Below are 22,868 nucleotides of genomic sequence, written 5' to 3'. Positions count from 1 at the left end.
CCGTGATTAACGGGGATTAATGGTATGTTTATATTTACATGTGATATATTCACTTGTACATATGTATATATATAAATGTTTTCCTTACAAAATTTGGATTACACTAAAGCTTTAAAAAAAATTAATTTATTACTTTATGTCATTACATAGTCTCTGAAAAAAAGTGTGCACTATTCAAATATGTAAGTAATAATTGCTCTATTATTGCTTGTTTCTAATGTTTCCAGTGCTATATATAACATACATGTAACATCTCTATTTCCTCTCAATTAACACCTAGAAATGGAACCACCAAATCAAAGAATTTGTACATTTTGAGACTTTAAAGGACCCTTATCACTGCACCTTCACCAAAATTTAATAACGTTTCTTAGAACTTGTTTATGTCTGGTTGAATAAGTAAAATCAAGAAGACCAAATCGCTGTCAGTTAACGATTACTATCTCTGGGGAAGGCGATGGTGACTGAAAACTGGATCTTTATGGTATGTATTTTTCCTGTTTACATGTTTTGCAATTTAAAAATGTATTATTTCTACAATTAGAAAAAAAACAACAAAAATACAGCATCAGGGCTGGGGAGGAAGTATGTTCCCAAGCATGGAGACAGGACCCTGAGCTACTGAACAAGACTCAAAGGGCACCTCGGAAATAGGTGCTTGGTGCTCTCTTCACAATTTTAAACCACAATAATTCTTGCTGTAGACATCTAAAGTTTATAGCGACAAATTCTAATTATGGAGAACTCGGTCTTGTAGGTAAACCACAGCAGTTGAGCTGGAATTTCAATCAAGAGGGTTTAGTTTCTCATGTCCTTTAACAAGATCTAAGTCAGACTTTTGAGTTAATTTCAGAATGCAATTTTTTAGGGAAGACAGGTCCCAAGAGGTAAAAAATCATATATAAGATAAATCTGAATCACAGTTAATAACGCTGAAATATTTATAATTCACCAGGACTCAAAGAGAGAAACTTGTCGTCACAACATAGTACCAATAAAACTTACAGGGCTTTAACTAAGCTGTGGTGTCAATGATTGCTTTAATTATTTTTATAACTTTAACACTTGTGTGAAGTTTTAAGGCCAAAGAAGCAAACATTTAGAGGTCTGAAACACTTACCTTTTGAACTAGAGAGAGGACTGCCCTGCTGTCTCCTCTTGGCGTCACTGAGAATGTCGATAACCAGAGTGGCAAACTCATGGGCGTTAAACCGAGCTAGTTTCTGTCTGCCCTGAGGGTGAGAAAATAATTTGAAATATTCCCAGATGTAAAAATACACACATATTCACACAAAACTAGTCAGACTACTGTTAGACTTCGGCAAAGACCTTCCAGCATGCTCAAAGTATCATCAATCACAGCCATAACTGAATCAAATTTAACATTTTCCTTGTGAACAGTTTAAAACCATTTACATAATAGAACAATATAACATTTAAGTTCTCACAATGCATATCTATTTTTGTGAACCGAAACAAAATGGTTCTCTTAATGCTTTCTTTCTAATATCAATTCAGTTTTGAAGTAGGCCTACTAATCAAAAATTAATTTGAAGGGACAAATTTTAAAATTTCAACATAAAGTTATAGTCTAGAGGCTGGGACTCTATCATTATATATAACCAATAATCAATAAAAATGAAAAGAGCTTCATAATTTACTCAGCTTCACTGCTCTTGATGGATGGTTAGGCTTTTTTCAGTGCTCTATTATTACATACAGTGCTTCGATGAAAATGTGCATAAAGCTTTGTATTTTTATTTTATTAGAACATATTCCCAAATGAGGAATTCCTGTGTGGAAGGATGCAATTAATTTTGAGGCCTCTGAAAGCGGTTAACAGATTGCTTTTCTGAGGTCTGCAGCAATTTAAACTCTTATCTGTAGCATGAGAAAGCCCATCTTACCACATCCTTACCAGTCTGGAGTATCCTTTATTATGTATTGATACTTTATTAATTTGATTGATAAAACTTTCATTAATGCCTTCAGGTTGCTTTCTTTGATTACTAATGAGATTAAACATTTCTTCACATTTGAAAGCCATTTATTCTTTCTTTTTTTTTTTTGCCCTTGCACTTGTGGGATCTTAGTTCCCCAACCAGGGATTGAACCCGTGCCATCAGCAGTGAAAGTGCGGAGTCCTAACCACTGGACTGCGAGGGAATTCCAGCCATTTGTATTTCTTTTGTGAATTGTTTTATATTCTTTCCCAGTCATCTATTAACTTCTATTGCTTTTCTTATCAACTTGTGAGGGTATGTGTGTGTAAAGGATATTAACATTTTAATCAATCAAAAAATCTTACATACCTGTCCTGGGAAAATAAAATACCATGATATCAGCCATTCCCCAAATATCACTACTAGTGAGTTTTTGGACTCGGCCACTTGCCTGGTTCCGTGTCGATGAGTACTCGGGATTGACCGGAAGGAAGGGGACGACGGTTGTCTCGGTCACCAGGGTGCTGTGATTTTGCGTGGCAAGCCAGACTAGCCAGAGGAAAGAGCCAGAGATAGAATCTCATCACCACGGGCGCCACTGCTCCTCTAAGAGCCGCGGCTCTCGCGTTACTAGGTAGACTAGGGGCAGCACACTCTGAAGCCAGCATACACAAGAGTCAATGTTGACACACGTGTTATCAGGACAGTAGAAATTGGGCAAGTAAAAACACTGAGGCTGGCAGCTTGTTGCTGCCTACTGATAACAGAAGCTTAGCAGATAAAGCCACATGTTAAGTCACCTGCATCAGTCTCTCGCCTGTCAACTTCATCGTACACATCCATGGCAAGTTCTTCAAACAAATGATTACTTAGCTGAAAGTAAAAAAATATCAGGAACACAAGGGACAAGGATTAACACTAGCAGAATGAGTGGGGACTGCGACTTATTCACCCTTCAACCTCCAACGTCTTATCCAAAGCCAGTGCTTACTTAGTAAATGCCCACCATTATTAAACAGACAGTAACATTTCCAAAATAGTACAGATCCTCTAGAAACACCTGCCACCCACAGCAGCCTCCCTCCTGATATGCAGATAGGGCTGTGCCATAAGGGAAGCAAGAGGCATCTAAAGCGCGTATCTCAAAGGCAGGGTCCAGTTCTCCGCTCTTCGTGTGACATCACCTTTTTAAAGTCTCTTCTGCTCTTTTGAGAATGTTTGCCAGTACCCGCTCTGCCCCCAGTATAGGGAATCTGAAACCCTTGGTAGGATAAAGAAGCCAAAACACACCATTTCGAGAGGATAAAACGTGCCACTGAAGGAAAATACCACCCAGACCTCGGTTAAGTCTCTCTGCTGTCTTCCTCAGTAGGGGTCCCCCAAACCCCCAAAAAACTACCTGAGCATCCCCTACCAAGGACAGCCCGTCTAATCAGTACACTGTGCAGTGTCCCAACAAAACAGTCCCCACAGACTGGGGTGCCCTCCCGGCAACAACCGGCTCTTCCTCAACCCAGAGGAGGCTAAGCCCCTAGCAGGCTGGCTCCAGCTCTTTCTGCACTTTTTGCCTCATGAAACCCTGCTGCTCGGTGGCTGTTACTTCTGAGTTGACTGCTTCCCCACTCTGTGAGGGAAGATGCTGACTTTGTTCCATTCTCTCCTGTTCCCTACATCCCCACACAATACCTGGCACCAAGATCGGACCCAGTAAATATCCATTCACACACTGACCAGAAGGTACTTCATGCAGAATTTAAAGCTGGCTGCACACACCTCATTCAACTCGTTAAAATGGGTACAATACATTGTTAGGTGACAAAAGCAGGATATAAACTTCTATAATTACGCCTCAGTTAAAAAAAAAAAAAGGTAGGCATCTGAAACAAGAATTAGAAAAAATATACCAAAATATGGAGCGTGAACCCATTAAGAATATAGTAAACGAGGATGATTCCCCTTCTCTATTTTCCAAATTTTATCTAGTGTGGTTACACTACATTTATATTTAAAAATAAACTCTGAGAGCCTTTTGCTGGATAAGGTGATGAAGGACTGGGAAACTGAAATTGTACCATAAACACCCAATCTGTTTCCTCTAAGGGGCTACAAGCTAATGTCATTATTACTAACAATAACTACAGTAGCAACACTGTTGCGGGCTTACATCCCAGGCACCTTGCTAATACCATCATCATTGTAAATACAACACCTCTCTGAAGACAGGAACTACTATTATACCACTTTACAGAGAAGGATACCAAGGCACAGAAGTAGCTTACCTAAAGTCACAAAGCCAAGAAGTGATGGACCTGGGATGCAAGTTTCTCTTAAAACGTTAATATTTACTAATTCAAGGAATACATTAGTGGTCTTATATTTCTCCTAGCTTTTCACTAGGGAGGGGGGAAGGAAAGAGGGAGGGAGGGAGAGAGGGAGATATTGTAGGATAAACACTGAATTGGCACTGATAGGAGGCGGAGACCACAGGGTGGGGGCAGCTCACACTCACTGGGCAGCTCTGACTTGCTGCCTCTGCTGGATCACGACCTCCCTTTCTAGGAGAGGACACCGAGGTACAGAGAGGTGAGGGAGCTCGTCAGAGCCGAGATCCACACCTGACCAGTCTGACCCAGAGCCCAAGTTCTTGAGAGCTATACTCAACTTTGTCCCAGATGTTTATCTAGCGCCTGCCACACGCTAGAGATATTACAGACATAACCCCAGCTTTCAGCCTAGCAAACGTAGAATAGGATAGTCAACGGGAGCTTGGATTTTATCCATGTTTGAATTATTTACAATAAAAATTGGCTTACATACTGTTAAGTAATTAAAAGGAAATCACAGAATATTCAATGCTGACTCCAAAGCTTATCATCCTAATCATCTTACTATATGACCTCCTTAATTTAAGAAAGTCAATAAAAACACATACACACAAAACTGCAGATAGAGAACACAGAGACACCAAATTGCATAAAATACATTTATTTCATATTACAGTTAAATGCTAGTAATGAGAAATTCATTTTATGTAATATTTAGTACTTAATATTATATTAAATTCTAGTAAAGAGTCTTCTATGAAAAGGGGAATGAAGAGTAAGACATAAATTAGGGGAGTTGCAAGTTCAGAGTTAGGCTTTGGGAAAACTCCTACCTACACTGTGAAGGGGGTCAGATTTCAGCTACTCGAATGATGAAAGGGAGGGGTAGCTGGGAAAGCACAGCAGGCAAAAGAGGATTCCTGACAGAGGACTTGAAGGTGGCCTCCGACGGTGCTAACCCTTAAAGAAATATTTAAACGCACGCACCTACCCACACCCACACCCACACCCACACAGTGGGAACCAGATGGGAAGCAGGGCAAGAACTGACGGGTGAGAGTGGGATGACTCCCATAAAGGCTACGAAAAGAAGTTAAGAACCTTGGTTCTGATCTTGAGAGCAATGAGAACAGCTGAGGCGGGTAATCTGGTGGTTAGAATGGCTGGGGAAGCACCGGGCGAGGCTTCATTTGTGGGGACTAAACAGAGAGAAATTGTTCCCAGAGGAGTAGATTTCTCGGGGTCCTGACTAAGGCTGAAATGGCCAGGCTGAAGAGAAACACAGATACTAAAGTGAGCTTGTGACCTGCAGAACCGGGCAAACTCTGAGCACACAGCTGAGGCAGAACCAGCAGTTAAAAGCCTACATTTACAAAACTCTGATGAATGGCGTGGGACACGCATGACAGTTAGGGGTGGCTGGATCCCAAATAGCAGCGAGTCAATCTGCAGTACTCACCATTCCAGCTTCAGCTCTTATCATTCTCCAGCATCCTATGAGGCTACAGGAAGTAATCCCAAGAAGGGTGTCCCACTTATTCACGTACATTGAGAGAAACTAGGGAACTCTTACGGGGAGAAACAACTTCCTAATGTCAAAGGCACAGTCTTCGCTTTTAAAATGACAGAGAAAAATGCCATTATTTGAAGCCAAGCCAATAAACTGGATATACTAAACTTACTAGTACTTTCATTCTTCCTTGCTACATACTCGATGGTGCTTCTGATTTAACATCTGAGAGCACGAAACAAAGTCATTTGATGTACTAGGTAATGGGCTAAGAACAGGTATTAGCAGGACACATGGTTTTCCATACTGGAGTTCACTAGGAAAGAGAGATACTCACAGACTGAAGTTTCTTCTTAGCAGCTTTTGCCAATTCAGACAAATCCAGGCTGCTAAGAAAGTGTACAAAACTAATAAGCAAATAAATAAAACCATTTTCATGAGCTCTGTAGAAGATTAAGATAGCCAAGGGATTAAGATATTAATTACAGTTCATGGACAAGGTCAGAGGCCAAAATTCTACAGCCCAATCGTCAGTGAGGAAACTGAACAGAACTTAGTGAAAGTATCTCCTAGAAATACCATAATCATGCAAAGTGGTAAACAGAAAAATAATCACCTACTAACCAAAAGGCAAAATTATTGCCAGGTTAGTCCCCAGGCCCTTTATGTGAGAAGTCATAATTTTTAAAGTATTAAAAAAAGCATGCAGAGGAAAATACAAAAAGGGCAGAATGTTAAAAAACAGAATGGCAAGATTACATATGGAATAGCAATTAACCATTTCATAAACTCTTGACAGTATTTATGCAAAGTTTATTGGCTAAATAAGGGTTTAAAGTTCATTTCTGCAGCCATGAACTCATCTGACCTTATAGACCAGGGGCAACAGATTATAACCCACTTTTTGTTCGGCCTATGAGCTAAGCATAGTTTTTACATTTTTAAGTGGATGGAAAAAAACCCCCAACAAATGATACTTCATAATATGTGAAAATTATATGAAATTCTAATTTTAGTATCCAGAAATAAAATTTTATTGGAACAGACATGCCCTTCATTTACATACTGTCCATGGATGCTTTCATTTACAACTGGTAGAGTTGAGTAGTTGTGGCAAAGGCTGTATGGCCCAAAAAGCCTAAAATATTTACTATCTAGCCCTTAACAACAACAAAATTTGCTGATCCCTGTCACAGACAAAGGCTACACTCTCTTATAACACAGAAATATTCTGTGATATATCCAGAGACACAATATACTGTCACAACTAGCTAAAACTGTGACAGTATCTCTAACTCCAATTTTATTAGCAAATTTCTTACTTGTGCTTTTTCAAACTTAAGTTTTATATGGTGGTTTACTTACAGCCATCTTATTTCCAAATTGCATAGCCATAAAAGAGAAAAATGTATGGGCTTTGTTAAACACAAAATATAATACACTTAAACACTATAAAACCAAGGAAATACTAGTAACAGATAATATTGATTGTTATTTCAATGGCCTTACCTGTCTGCCATTTGAGGTATTATAAAGTGCTGTCCATTTTTGTGATCTGAAACAGAAACCAAGTCAAAGTTTTGTTCATATAAATATTGATAAGATCTGTAAAGGAATACCATCATTATTTTCTCAATTTATGTTTTGCAATTAGTATCTTCCCATAATTACGAACTATGTGGGAGAAACAGAAGTTGCCAGATTGACTACAACTTCCCAAAATCTGGCCAGTAGCAAGGATCATTTCCTCATTTTCTTCTGGTACAAAGGGCCCAACGTCATTAAGCAGAAAGCCTATGCTCACCCTAATCCTTACGCTGTTTGTCCCCAGTATAACCAATGATCTTCAGCCATGGAAAGGACATTTAGGGAGCTGAGGCAGCTTGGAGCAGGCTTCCATCTGCTCTCCCATGTGGGATGGTGGGGCTTCCTTGAGCTTCAGTGGCTTACCTTCAAATTAATCAATTAGCATAAAACAGTCAGGGCTGGCCCAGGTGGTCTGGGCAGGTCCAGGCACGGGCTCTGTCTCCTACAATGCTGACTGAGTCCTAATCAAGCTTGTGGAGGGCACTGATCATGTGCCAGTGAGTAAAGCCACTATGAGCATTCACATACAGGTTTTTGTATAAACGTAAGTCTTTACTTCTCTTGCGTAAATACCTAGGACTTCTGGGTTATAGGTAAATGCATGTTTAACTTGGTAAGAAACTGCTAGACTTTTTTCCAGGGTAGCTCTATCATTTTGTTTTCTAACTGCAACATATGAGAGTTACCATTGTTCCACACCTTCCCCAGCACTTGTGTTGGTTTTTTGTGTTTTGTTTTATTTCAGTCATTCTAATAGGTACTTAGTGGTATCTCACTGGGTTTTAATTTGTATTTCCCTAATGGCTAGAGAACTTCTCTCTTCATGTGCCTGCCATTTGTATATTATATTTGCCCAGATTTTATTGGGTTGTTTCTTTTCTTACTGTAAAGTTTTAAGTATTTAAGTATAAATATTCTGGATCCAAGTCCTTTGTTGGATATGTGATTTCCAAATATTTTCTCCCAGTCTGTGGCTTGTCTTTTCATTTTCTTAACTATAGTTTTTGCAGAGCAAAAGCTTGAAATTTTGACAAAGGCCAGCTTATCAATATTTTCTTCTACGGATTGTGCTTTTGGTGTTACATTTAAGTACTTTATATAATCCAAGATCACTAAGATTTTCTCCTATATTTTCTTCTAGAAGTTTTAAGTTTTACATTTAGATCTATGATCCATTTTCAGTTAGTTTTTTAAAAAATATTTTATTTATTTATTTATTTATTTATTTATTGGCTGCATCGAGTCTTAGTTGCGGCACGCAGGATCTTTGTTAAGGCATGCAGGATCTTTTGTTGCAGCACGCGGGCTTCTCTCTAGTTGTGGCGTGCGGGTTTTCTCTTCTCTAGTTGTGGCGCACAGGCTCCAGGGCACGTGGGCTCTGTAGTTCTGGCGTGCGGGTTCCAGAGCATGTGGGCTCTGTAGTTTGAGGCACGCGAGCTCTCTAGTTGAGGCGTGCGAGCTCAGTAGTTGTGGCATGCGGGCTTAGCTGCCCGTGGCATGTAGGCACCTAGTTCCCTGACCAGGGATTGAACCCACGTCCCCTGCATTGGAAGGCGGATTCTTTACCACTGGACCATCAAGGAAGTCCCCTCAGTTAGTTTTAGTTTTTGTTTTTTGTTTTTTTTTAAATTTATTTATTTATTTATGGCTGCGTTGGGTCTTCGTTTCTGTGCCAGGGCTTTCTTTAGTTGTGGCAAGCGGGGGCCACTCTTCATCGCGGTGCGCGGGCCTCTCACCATCGCGGCCTCTCTTGTTGCGAAGCACAAGCTCCAGATGCGCAGGCTCAGTAATCGTGGCTCACGGGCCCAGTTGCTGCGCGGCATGTGGGATCCTCCCAGACCAGGGCTTGAACCCGTGTCCCCTGCATTGGCAGGCAGACTCTCAACCACTGCGCCAACAGGGAAGCCCTCAGTTAGTTTTTATACAAGGTGTGAGGTTTAGGTTGAAGTTCATTTTTCTGCACATGGATATTCAGTTGTTCCAACACCATATATTGTACTGTCCTTCCTCCACTGAATTGCCTTTGCAATTTTTGTCAAAAGTCAATTGAATGTATTTGTGTGGGTCTATTTCTGGATTCTCTATACAGTTTCAATGATCTGTATGTCCACCTCTTCACCATAACCACTGTCTTGAGTACGGAAGAGCTTTACAGCAAGTCTTAAAATTGGGTGGTGTGATTCCTCCCATGTTACTACTGTTCTTTTGCAAAACTGTCTTGGCTATTCTAGTTCTTTTGTTTTTCCATGTAAAATTTAGAACCAGGATGTCCATGTCAATAAGCAAATCCTTTAATTGCATTAAATTTACAAATTAATTTGTGGAGAATTGACATGTTAACTATATTGAGTATTTCAATCCATAAACATAGTAGAAACCCTTTTTCAGGCTTTCCTTGATTTCCTTCATCACCATTTTGTAATTTTTAGCATATAGAGTCCACATATATTTTGTTAGATTTATACCTAAGTATTTACTTTGGAGCTATTATAAATGTTATTATTTTTCTAGTTTCAGGTTCTAATTGTCCACTGTTAGTCTACAGAAATATGATTGATTTTTGGTTGTTCATCTTGCATTCTGCAACCTTGCTAAACTCATTCATTAGTTCTAGAAACTTTATTATAGATTCCTTGGGATTTTCTATATGGAAATCATTTCATTATGAATACAGGCAGTTGTATTTCTTCCTTTTTAATCAGTGTGCCTTTTGTTTGTTTTTCTTGCCTTATGGCACTGGTTAGGATTTCCAGTGCAATGTTGAATAGAAGTGGTGACGGTGGACATCCTAGCCTTGTTTCTGATTTTCAGGCAAAAGCATTCAATCTCTCATCATTATGGATGATGTTAGCTGTGGCTTTTCAATAGATACTCTTTATCAGATTAAGGAAGTCCCTTCTATTCCTAGTTTGCTAAGGTTTTTCTTTTTCTTTAATCGTGAAGGGATGCTGAATTTTATTAAATGCTTTTTCTGCATCAACAGGTAAGATTATAGTTTTCTTTTTTTAGTCTGTTAATGTGATGAATCACATTAACGGATTTTCAAATATTTTCAAATATCAGTCATATATCTGGAAACCCCCCTTGGTATGTTACGTTCTCCTTTTTACATATTGTTGGATTCAATCTGCTTATACTTTGTTGAGAATTTTGGTGTCCCTGTTAGTGAGGGCTATTTTTTTGTGCCATCTTTGCTGGGTTTGGTATCGGGGTAATGCTGGCCTCATAAAATGACTTAAGAAGCATTTCCGCCCCCCCCTTTTTTTTTACTGTTTTTTTTTTTTAACATCTTTATTGGAGTATAATTGCTTTACAATAGTGTGTTAGTTTCTGCTTTATAACAAAGTGAATCAGTTATACATATACATATATCCCCATATCTCCCTCTTGCGTCTCCCTCCCACCCTCCCTATCCCACCCCTCTAGGTGGTCACAAAGCACCAAGCTGATCTCCCTGTGCTATGTGGCTGCTTCTCAGTAGCTATCTATTTTACATTTGGTAGTGTATATATGTCCATGCCTCTCTCTCTCTCACTTCGTCCCAGCTTACCCTTCCCCCTCCCCATGTCCTCAAGTTCCCCGTACCTATTTTCTAAAAAATATCACGTAAAACGGATGTTATTTCTTCTTTGAATGTTTGGTAGGATAGTCTCATTTTATGTGCAAAACTTGAAATGTGAATTCCAAACGCTTAAAAATATCTGTTAAGAATTATAACTGCAAAGCTAGCAAGCCATGTGAGTCATAAGCCACACTGATTGTATTGCTGTATGGCAATACCACTTCAGCTGGTTCACAGTATTTACCAGTGCCTGGTAAATTTTAAGTACAAATTCAAGTTCTTTAAAATGTAGGATTATATATTTACATTATCTCTTTCTTCTTGGATAGGTGTTGGTAGTTTGTGGCTTTCAAAGAATTGGTTCATTTTATCTAAGTTGTCCAATTTATATGTACATTTATTTACAATATTTTGCATTACCCTTTAATGTCTGTGGGGTTTTTAGTGATATCTTCCTATGTGTATTCTTTCCTTTTTTCTTTGTCAGTATGTCTAGACATTTACCAATTTCATTAATCTCTACAAAGAATAAGCTTTTGGTTTCATTGATTTCTCTCTACTGTTTTCCTTTCTCAATTTCATTGATTTCTACTCTTTATTATTTCTTAACTTCTGCTTGCTTTGGGTTTATTTTGCTCATCTTTTTCTAGTTTCTTGAGGGTTGGGAAGCTTAGATTAGGATTTGAGACCCTTCTTCTTTTCTAACATAATAATTTAATGCTATAAAATTTCCTGTAAGCCTTGCTTTAGCTGCATCCCACACATTTTGATTTGCTGTATTTTCATTTTTGTTCATCTGAAAATATTTTCTAATTTCCCTTAAGACTTCTTCTTAGACCCATGGATTATTTAGAAGTATGCTGTTTAATTTCCAAGCATTTGGGTATTTTCCAGTTATATTTTGATTATTTATTTCTAGCTTAATTCCATTATGGTCAGAGAATATACTCTGTAGGATTTTAATTCTTTTAGATTTGCTAAGGTTTGTTTTATGACCCAGAATATGGTCTATCTTGGAATGTCTGACTGCGTACTTGAAAGGAACATACGTTCTGATGTTGTTAGGTAGAGGATGCTATAAATGTCAACCAGATGCAGCTGGTTGATGGTTTCAGTTCAATATCCTTGCTGATTTTCTACCTCTAGTTCTATCTATTAACTAAATGAAGACTGTTGAGTCTCCAACAATAATTGTGGATTTGACCTTTTCTCCTTTCAGTTCTATCAAAGTTTGCTTCCTATATTTTGCAGCTCTGTTGCTGGGTGTGTACCCATTTAGAATTGTTATGTTTTTTTAGTGAGTTGACCCTTTTATCATGTTGTGTCCCTCTCTATCCCTGCTAATTTTCTTTGCTCTGAAGTCTACTTTGTTTGATATTAATATAGCCACTCTAGCTTTCTTTTACTTAGTGTTGGCATGGTATATCTTTTTACCCCTTTTTGCTTTTTAACTTACCTATACCATTATATTTAAAGTGGGTTTCTTGGACACAGCATACAGTTAGGGCTTGTTTTGTTTTTTTTTTAATCCATTCTGACAATCTCTGCTTTTAATTGGTGTGTTTAGATCATTAACATTTAATGTAATTATTGTTACATTTGGATTTAAGTCTATGATTTATTATTTAGTTTCTATTTGGACCTCAGTTTTTTGTTCCTCTCTCTCCCCTTTCCTCTCTTTTTTTGAATATTTTGAATCAAAACACCTTTTGATTATTTGGGTAATTTTTAACATTCCATTTTAATTTATCTCTAGAGTTTCTGACCATGTATCACTGTATAGTCTTTTTTCAGTGCTAGGGATTAAAATATACATAACTTTTTACAATCTACTTAGAAACAGTATTTTACCATTTTAAGAAGAATGCAAATATTTACCTCCATATTTCTTTTACCCTCTTCCTTTTATAATTGTCAAATGCATTACACTGACATATGCTGAAAACCCCACCATACAATACTATAACTTTTGCATTAAACTGTCATACATATTTTAGAAAACTTAAGAAGAAAACACAGCCTATTGTATTTATCCAGATACTTATCATTTCTGTTGTTCTTCTTTCATTTCTGAAGTTCCAAGATTCCCTCTGGTATCAATTCCCTTCCACCCAAAGAACTTTCTTTAGTATTTCTGTTAGAGCAACTAATTCTCATATTTTCTTTCATCTTAAAATGACTTTATTTTTTCGGGACTTTCCTGGTGGCACAGTGGTTAAGAATCTGCCTGCCAATGCAGGGGACACAGGTTCGAGCTCTGGTCTGGGAAGATCCCACATGCCGTGGAGCAACTAAGCCCGTGTGCCACAACTACTGAGCCTATGCTCTAGAGCCCACAAGCCACAACAACTGACCCACGTGCCACAACTACTGAAGCCCGTGCACCCAGAGCCTGTGCTCTGCAACAAGAGGAGCCACTGCAACGAGAAGTCCGCACACCACAACAAAGAGTAGCCCCTGCTCGCCGCAACTACAGAAAAGCCCGCGTGCAGCAACAAAGACCCAATGCAGCCAAAAATAAAAAATATAAATAAAATAAATTTATAAAATAAAAGTCTTTATTTTTCCTTCATTCTTGAAGGTTATTTTCACTGGAAATGGAGCTCTAGGTTGACAGTTCTTTTCTTTCAGCACTTAAAAAATATTGTTCTACTGGGGCTTCCCTGGTGGTCCAGTGCTTAAGACACCCGCTTCCACTGCAGGGGGTGCAGGTTTGATCCCTGGTCAGGGAAGTTCCGCATGCCCCTTGGTGCGGCCAAAAAAAAAAAAAAATTGTTCTACTTCCTTTTCATCTCCATGGTTTCTGATGAGAAATCCACAATCATAGAAATAATTGTTCCTTTGTATGGTATGTCATTTTTTTCCTCGGCTGCTTTCAAGACATTTTCTTTCTTCGGTTTTTTAGCAGTTTGATTTTGATGTGCCTGAGTGATGATTTCTTTTGAGTTTATCCTGTTTGGAGTTCTCTGAGACTCTTGAATTGTAAGCTTACGTCTTTTGCCAAATTTAGAGTTTTTAGCCAATATTTCTTCAAGTATTTTTTTCTGCGTCACATTCTTTATGATCTCTTTCTGGGAGTGTGATGATACAAATGTTTTGATTTTGTCCCATAGGTCCCTAAGGCTCTGCTCAGTTTCTTTTCCTCCCACTCTTTTTTCTCTCTGTTGCTCGAACTGGATTATTTCTAGTGATCTATTTTCAATGCACTCTTTTCTTTGCCATCTCCATCTGCTATTAAGCCCAACCAGTGAGTTTTAAAATTTTAGTTATTGGATTTTTTAATTCTAACATTTCTGTTCTGTTTTTTTCTATATCTTCTACTTCTCTGCGGAGACTTTCTATATTAGATTTGTTTCGAGAATGTTCACACTTACTTCTCAGAGCATGATGTTACTATCTGTTTTAAAATCTTTATCTGATAATTCCAACATCTGAGTCATCTAGGGTTGGCATCTGTTAACTACCTTTTCCCATGCAAGTCTTTGGGATTTTCCTGGTTCTTCATATGTGGAGTAATTATGGGTGGTATCCCTGACATTTTGCATATTACGTTGTGGAGACTCTGAATCTTCCTTAAACTCTATGGAGAATGTTAATATTTTGTTCTAGCAGGCACCTGACCAGGTGAGGTTCTGTCTCTGGGGCCAAGTGGTGAGAGAATAAAGAGAAAAACAAAAGCAATCAGGATTCCCTTCAGGCTCTTGGTCAGAGATTTAGGCACCTGTGCTGTCACTGCTGTTGCCACTACTGAAGCCATAGGATTGCCTAGGGACTAGGGTGGGGAAAAAAGGAAGAGAAAAAATACCCAGGGGAATTCCCCTATTCTCTGTCCCGTAGGAATCCCATTTCCTGCTCCTCAGACCATACAGAGAAGGCTTCTTTGCACCTGCTATGCAGTTCCAGGTTTTAGGCTGTCCTGGATGTCATATCAGAAGCAAAATAAAGGGGACACTCACCACCAGCTTGATGGTACTCTGAGTTCCCTAATCCACCTGCTACAGTCCTCAGATAGCTACTCCATGCACTTGGTCCAGAGTTTATAATTGTGTTCAGCAGGAGAGACGGGGTGGGGTGTGCTTATTCCATCTCACTGTGAACTGGAACCACACCAAGGGCTCTTAACTCTGTTGTACAACCAGGGTGGAGAACCACTGTATACATGTATGTGGATATTCTATATCAAGGGTTGGCAAACTTTTTCTGCAAAGGGCCAGACTGTAAATATTTTGGGCTTTGTGGCCGTATGGTCTCTGTTGCAACTACTCAACCTACTCAACTCTGCTGCTGTAGTGTGAAAGCAGCTGTAGATAATATGTAAATGAATGGGCATGGCTATCTTGCAATAAAACTTTATTTAAAAAAAAACAGTTGATAGGCTTATCTGGCCCATGGACCATGGTTTGCTGACCCCAGTTCTAGCTCATGAGCAAAGCTGGTTAATGGTAAAGTTCACTTTTTTACTTTTTCCCATTCCTTAGATAGCAGAATTCTGCAAATAACTACAAAAGTTAATCCTTTGCTCTTCCATTCCTACTCCCATTAATCACAAGAACTGTGGTGCACGTTCAGTTTGGGTTCAGTTATGCTCTTTGATTCCTGAAACAGTCACTACTGTAGAGCTAAAATTTTAAAAACTAAAATTCAAGATTTGACCGATGTTACATATTGCACATATAACAAAAAATGCTGTAGCTATCATTGCAAATACAAATCCTTATTTGCAATTTTCTCAAGGATACGTTAAAGCAGAGATCGTAAATAATAGTGTCCCAATTTGTTTTTCCAGAGACTGACTGGCTGGAGGTGTGGAGAGGCTGCTGTCCTTTCAACTCACCTGGTTTCCTGCCACACAGATAGAAGGCTAGTCTGTCAGTCAGCTCATACTGTATTTCTACGAGGCGTTCTGCCAGCTCATGGTGCCCTCCTTGCCTACCAAGAGAAAACAAAGTACCATTTATATTGCTTGCTGGCCACTGGAGCTAGAATAGAAAAGTACAGAGACGTCCCCTGAGATACCTGAGTGATTTATCAAACGTGACTTTTTAGAATAATCAACCTTTTTGTGTGAGGTAAACTGTCAAGGTCTACTTCGATTCCCACCTTTATAAAAACTGTTTTCACAATCTCAACTATCGCCTTTCCTTTATTAATTTATAAGACAGAGTACTTAATAAGGAATTCAAGGACTTATGAGAGGGACAAAGAATAACTTCATCTAATGAGGTAGAAAATAAAATTAATAAATGGTCAAGGGTAGAGGTTCTCAAAAATTAACTAGCATGCTTAAAAAAATATACAGATGTCCAGGACCCACCCTTGGAAATTCTGAATCAATAAAAACGGGAGCAGTGTGGACATTAATATTTTGAAAAAGGTCCTTCCCCTAGATGCTTCTCATGCAGCCAGCCTGACTTCTGGATTAGAGTTCAGTAACTACTTCAAGGTCTTTGATTCAGGGAGAGACAGACCAACCTAATGCATAGCTCACACCTCCTTGTCTTTAATTTCCATCACAGAAAATATTAATTTTGCCTTTGAAACAAATATTTAAGCTACCTGAAATCCTTTTAGTAACAAGGCATATAAATAAATCATTACCCTGAGAGACTATTATGTGCAAGGTACATGAGGAAATTCCAAGGTAAGTGATAAGTATCATTTATTGAGGGCTCTGTTCCCCTTAAAAGATGAAGTCTAGTTTCTGCCAGTTTCTCTTCCCACATACAAGGCACTACAAAAATATTCTCCAACCTACCCACACATCTTTGATTTCTGTGATGCGCATCTTTTTTTCTCATTTTTTAACATCTGTGAAATCAGGAAGTATCCTACAGTTGATAGTACATCATCATTTAATTGGTTGAGTCTTTTCCTTTTTAATGGTATATGAAATAATGATGACCCATATAAACAGTGGAGTGTTAGACCTGATGAAATACTGTATTCCTCAGTACCTTAGCTCTTATTCCCAGACACACTCTGCTCTAGCCAATTAGGTCTCCTGCTGTGCCGAACATGCCCCATCCATCCCTCCCTCCTGAACTTGACCCACGCCCTTCTTCTCACCTGGAACACCTTAGCTCCTCTTCACACGCCCAAATCCAATCCACTCTTCAAAGACCAACTAAAGACATTTCTTAATGATTTGGGCCACAGTGAGGAAATCCTATATACGTATCCATTTTGGTAATGAGTTCTACATTATTGTGCCTCATTTAACTCTTACCTGCATTTAGGAACCCTCTCCTCCCTGAGAGAGTAAATTCTAGGAGGGCAGAGTTCTGTCATTTCACTTGCCATTTTCAAGTTGTCATTTGTCATTTTATCCTCCGCAGAGTATAATTCTTTGCAGTTAATAAAGTTAATTTGGAAAAAGAAGGAAAGATGATCCATCTTCTATCATTTAAATGATATTCAAGACTAATCTATGGATGTATTTATTTATTTTCCAGCACTTCACAGCCAAAATTTTGAAACAAAGAAAAAGTTAAAGAATTTTATAGCAAGCACCCAGATGTCCACTACCTAAATCCTGCAATTAACATTTTACTATACTTGTTTAACCACATATCTATCCATATAGATTTGTTTCTAAGTTCAAGCAATGACTAAAACTATTAAAAAACTGAGGAGTGGGTTCTGCAATTCTTCATACTTGATTTGTACTCCAACTATGGCTCAAATACCACTGCGTTTAAAGGATAAAAAGAAATGAAAGACTGGAAGCTAAGCACAACGGTTAATGGTTCTACCCTCCCTGACTTTAGCTGGCTCTAAGATCATATGCGTTTTAAACACCTTCATCTGCAAAATAATAGCATGCAAACCTCTGAAGGGGTTAAATGTTAATCATACACAATTTAGCCACTTAACAATGAATCATACACAACAGAAATAATCCCAAACAGAGAGAGGTGACAAGAATCTAGTCTCTTACCTTGCATAATCAACAGGAGTTTTCCCACTCGCATCTTGTGTGCCTGGGTCTGCTCCATATACTGCCAATAATTCCGCCTGTAAAATCTGCCCTGCTTTGGAGGCAACATGGAGTGGGGTGTTTCCTTTCTCCTAAGAATCATTAATAAAAAGTATACAAAAAGAAGCAAATTAAATAAACTAAAGGCTACATGAATGCAACCCATTTAGTTTCAATTTAATATCTGAATCAATTCATGCTTTCTTACAGGGTGAAAAAAGTTGGCTTGTGCTCCTAAAGATAATAGCCTCAAACAGGTTTCAAGATTCCCTGTTCTCACGCTTGAATGGAGTTGCTGAAAAATACACACACAAGAAAGAATATTTGTTAAAAATGTAAAGAATGACGTAGCAGAGCAGCTGGCAGACTATTTTAATACACATTATAGTAGTACTACATCATCTTTATTTAGCTCAGTAAGGTGGATGAAGCAGTCTCTCCCTTGCTGGTCACAACCATCCCTGGGCTCTAAGGCAGGGTCAGGCCCATTTTCCTGACAGGAAACTAGGGCTGGGAAGGCTGACCTGCCCAAATGCATCATCTAAGTGGCACAACCAGACCTTGAGTGAGAGGGAGTGTGAAGAGGTGGCTGAGCATGGCTCTGAAGTCTGAATTTCAAACCATACACCCCTCAAGCTGTGTGACCTTGAGGAAGTTCTTTAAGCAATCTGAACCTCAGTTTCCTTATCTCTAAAATGGTGATAATAATGCCACCTATTCACAAGGTTACTATAAGGACTCAATGATATAACAAAGCATGGAGCCTGGTACACAGGAAATGCTCAAAGAATATAGCTGCTATTATTATTGTTGATGTTTTATTTGTTGTTATTATTGAACCTAGGGCTTTAGAGCTTCATATCCTATACCGTGTAAATCACAGGATTCTGCCTTATATCACACCCTCTCCACAACAGTATTCTTGGGCTTGTATACAATGATTTAATGAAGTCTTTCAGGGTGGGAAATAGGCCTGTGCTATACCAAATTCTGTACCACTACAGAAATGCCCTTATACATTCAGAAGATGAGCTGCCTTCCTTCAAGTCTAACCTAGAATTGTCCAAAATGCAATAACTCTTATCATAGCAATGGAGAAATCTACACTAACATCTGTATCCAAGTCTTATTTTTTAATTAATTTTATTTTTTAAAATTGTGGTAAAAAACACATACCAAGTCTTATTAATAAATGGAAGTAACAATCATATACATTTCCATGTAAAGTTTAAAATTCTGAATTATGAGTGCCTATGATCTGTGTGAGCATTTGCCAAAAGCAGTGCTTTGAAAAGAAGGATATGTATTTTCATGGCATCTCTCAAAAACATGTAAAGGCCCACATAAAGAAAACCATCTAATCATTTTGCAAGTTTAATAAACCATCCCGTGTACTACAGCTTTGAGTCACACCCTGCTTCCTGAAGATCCCACTCAGCAGGCAACCTAGAAGCCCGCAGAAGCCCCACAAACCTTCTAGTCCCTCCTAGAAACAAACTCTGAGATGGCTCCTATTTCAAAGCTAAACAAACAAAAACTTACAGAAATACAATTTTAGAACCATATCTGAAAAACGCAAATAGTTTTCTGGATACTTATTTGTTCCTCTGCTCCTTATACCTCCACTAACATGAATGGTTGCCATTTGAAGTAAGATGAAAGAAGAAACCAACTGCAAAAAAAGCTGTTACTAATTATTTAGTGTACAGAAAGGAGTTTTTGTTTTTCTTTTCTTCTAAGTTTTTTTCAAATGAGACGATATGCTGCTTCATCCAGCAATTTTAGGGATTTTAAAAGGTGTGACTCACCTTACTAAGATCTTTGGCAGTCACACTATCGTCATCCCGGCAGGGCAAGCGGTGGACAAATGCTAACATCTGATACTTTGCTCTGATGAATTCTGCTTTATTAGGGCTGGTTCGAAAACAAAAAAGAAAACAGTTCACTTGCAGTTCAGATACGACAGTCCCCATTCTTCAGACTGTAAAAAGAAGAGGAAGTGACCCACATCCCCCACTCAAGAATAGAATGAACAATACTGAAGTAAGTTTCAGCAGTGTGTTGTCAGGCCTGAAGTCTGAAAACATATATTAGTCATTATAATGGCCAGGACTGCAGAATACCTGCTTTTCATAGCATCTTTCTGCTCTGTGTAATTTTCTTAATTGACCTAGCAACCTTGCGAGGAAGCAGCTCTTCATCCCATCTTATAAGTGAGGCATCAGGCAGACTGGAGGCCAGAACCGAGATTTCTGGTCTGACTGCCTACTGTTTGAGTGCCAAAGCTCAAGTCTGATTACATCAAAAGCCACCAAGCCGTAGTCTTAAACCGGAGAAACCACTGAATTGTGCTGGGTAACCATGCAAAAGAGCTGGTCCCATGCTTGGCTTTGTTCTGCATTCCTAATAGCAAAGAGGTCAATGCAAAACTGGGTGACACCCTCCCGTGCTGCCCCTGTAGGGGCTGGTCAAAAACAGCTGCACTCCTTTCAGCGGGCCCCAGGGGTTACGAAGAAATAAGAGTATTTATAAACATTTCACTCACTGTACTTTATCCTGTGGATTAGCTTTGCGTCTTCCACTGATAAGAGAGGCAGGGTCCAGCAAAGAATGCTCCCATATAGAATTAGCACCATTATTATACAAGGTTTCAACCATCTAAAACCAAGCAGTATAAAATCATATTTAAATTTCTTTCTGCAAACATCCAGTGGGAACCAGTGACTGAACTGGGAAAACAAAGCCCTATTACAAACACTAGCATGGCTGGGAAATCACACACGTCACTATCTTCTGTTTTAGAATGAGAAAGATGAACCTGTACACAGGATTCAGGTTTGACCAGCAGGACAGCTAAGTACTTAAATGGGTTTGATTACATTTTCTTATAGATGATGAAGAAAGAGTACTTTGACACTTTAGGACAGTATTTCCCAAGCCTGAGCATCCAAATACTATTTTCAAGATTCTTAATATTTTTCTTTAACTCCACTTACTTTCTAAAACTTTCACTAGCAATTATAATTTGATGTGCTAGTTACATTTTAGGCAACCATTTAAATAAATATTTGAGTATTACCTACATCTACCTTGAGTACCACTGGTGATTCACGTGCCATACTCCGGGAATTGTTGTTTTAGGGTCAAATCTGGCATTTTAAACTACTCATCTCTGAACTTTATTCAGATCCTATAATATAATGAGTACTCTGTATAATCTGACAGCAGTAAACATCCATTTTCACACTGAGAATGAGCTGTTAGAAACTTCTCAGCAAAAGTTATTAATAAACCATGTCTCCCAATTTCATTTCAAAGCATGACTCCTGACATGGCCCCATCTGTTTTTTACGTTAGTGAAGATATTGTCACATCAGAGATCCACACTCACTTGTTCTGATCCTTTGGTACACATAGGCAAGTTTTAAGGACATGTTGTGCAGCTGGCACAGATTTAGTAAAATATGTACTCAAAACAAATGAAGGCGAAACATTTGTGTAAGTCTGAGTTCCAACAGAACTCGAAGAATGTGTACCCCAAAATAGAAGTACCGGTGACATGACAGTGGACCCCCAAATAAAACAAAGGGCCCCCTGAACACTTAGTAGGGTGTTAGGCATTCAATCAAAACAGAACTTAATTGTCTCTAACAGGTTACAAGAACTTTAAGAGAACTTAAATCAGATGTTTCAGAAATTTCTGAGGAATCCCAGTCCACGCTTCTATCAAAGTGGACAACTTAATGAAAAGTTTCTAAGGCAGTCACTTTCAGAAACATTCATCACGGTTATGTGGAAAAGACAGACGGTTTAAAAACAATTTCTGGTGACATTCTAGAAAGTCAGCAGTGAAATATTAGCAAGAAATTCTAATGACTGTCTACCTATAGTTCAGATTTTAGGACAAGATTTACATTAGGAGGGAAAAAAATCTTAAATGATGAATTCAATAATTATATATAGCATCAATAAGCATGGCACCTCTGCTCAATTATGAGTCAAACATTTTTGTAAGATTTAAGAAGTATAATTTTAGTGCTAAAACAGTGAACCCTAAAAACTTAAATTACAAACCATGAGCAGAATTCTTATTCTTTACCTGAAGCAATGTTGGAGGCCATGGTGTGTGTTTAAGATGCCTTACTTGAGAGATATGGCGCCCTAGACTCCGATGGACACTGCAGCACTCGTCACATATAAAAGTTCCCCTATTTACTGATGCCCAGGAAGGATCTGGAAAGAAGAATGAAATCAGTGGCAAGGATACCAGGTGGTTGCTATTCCGCCAGATGGCAAAAGATGACTGAGGTTTGGTTTTTCAGAAAAACAAGACATTTCTGTTGTTTTAGTATGCTAGTCAACATATCAAGCTGGTGAGTTTGTCTGATGCCCTAATGAGATCTACCATCTCAGATGGGTGCTCCTTCAATCAACGTAAGAGAAGCAAATTGAGAGGATTCACCTGAATCATTTCGAATCCAACTCCACAAGTAGCAAGATAACATAACTGTGTCAATGAACAATCCACACAGCATTATGTGAAGTGAATGGTGAAAAGACAGCCACCCTACAACTGCTACACATCTACATGCCACTGGGCTTAGCAGAAAGCTGCAAGTGACACAACTATACAACTGCTCAGCTGCTATGGTTCTGAACACAGACTGGGAAACCTGACCTCCTGCACTAGGAAATGTGCTACCATATCCATTAGGTATTTTAAATAAACTGTTGAGTCCGATCTCGCCACTGATCTGAAAGGACAGAGCTGTAAAAACAGCGGCTTCACAGAAGCAAAGATGTAAAATACAAGTGAGTAATATTTTTGGTGTGTGCACAATACTTTTTTTCCTATGAAGTCCCACAGAGCTTCATTAGACATCCTTTGAAACAAGGAATAATTCACACTTGGTAAGCAGTAAGAATAACTCACACTGTGAAAGTAAACTGAATATTTAGAAACTCA

General features: G+C 38.6%; 1 protein-coding gene across 7 annotated transcripts in view; it reads right to left on the bottom strand.

Annotated features, from left to right (window-relative positions):
- Nucleotides 1-22,868, bottom strand: part of GIT2 (GIT ArfGAP 2) — a 45,384-nt gene that overhangs the window by 18,897 nt on the left and 3,619 nt on the right. For 6 of the 7 annotated variants that reach the window (XM_059895556.1, XM_059895559.1, XM_059895561.1 and 3 more), the window contains exons 2-12: nt 22,002-22,135; nt 20,448-20,560; nt 19,711-19,816; nt 18,111-18,197; nt 17,864-17,994; nt 15,761-15,855; nt 7,287-7,332; nt 6,115-6,166; nt 2,744-2,816; nt 2,395-2,492; nt 1,121-1,232 (exon numbers count right to left, since the gene is read on the bottom strand). In XM_059895556.1, the coding sequence (XP_059751539.1) occupies nt 1,121-1,232; nt 2,395-2,492; nt 2,744-2,816; nt 6,115-6,166; nt 7,287-7,332; nt 15,761-15,855; nt 17,864-17,994; nt 18,111-18,197; nt 19,711-19,816; nt 20,448-20,560; nt 22,002-22,135 (1,047 nt within the window). The remainder of the gene's footprint in view (nt 1-1,120; nt 1,233-2,394; nt 2,493-2,743; nt 2,817-6,114; nt 6,167-7,286; nt 7,333-15,760; nt 15,856-17,863; nt 17,995-18,110; nt 18,198-19,710; nt 19,817-20,447; nt 20,561-22,001; nt 22,136-22,868) is intronic. The other variant, XM_059895557.1, reaches the window with a different exon arrangement.

Source organism: Balaenoptera ricei, chromosome 14 (genome assembly GCF_028023285.1).
Source record: "Balaenoptera ricei isolate mBalRic1 chromosome 14, mBalRic1.hap2, whole genome shotgun sequence".
Taxonomy (NCBI): domain Eukaryota; kingdom Metazoa; phylum Chordata; class Mammalia; order Artiodactyla; family Balaenopteridae; genus Balaenoptera; species Balaenoptera ricei.
This window is presented reverse-complemented; position numbering and strand designations above follow the sequence as displayed.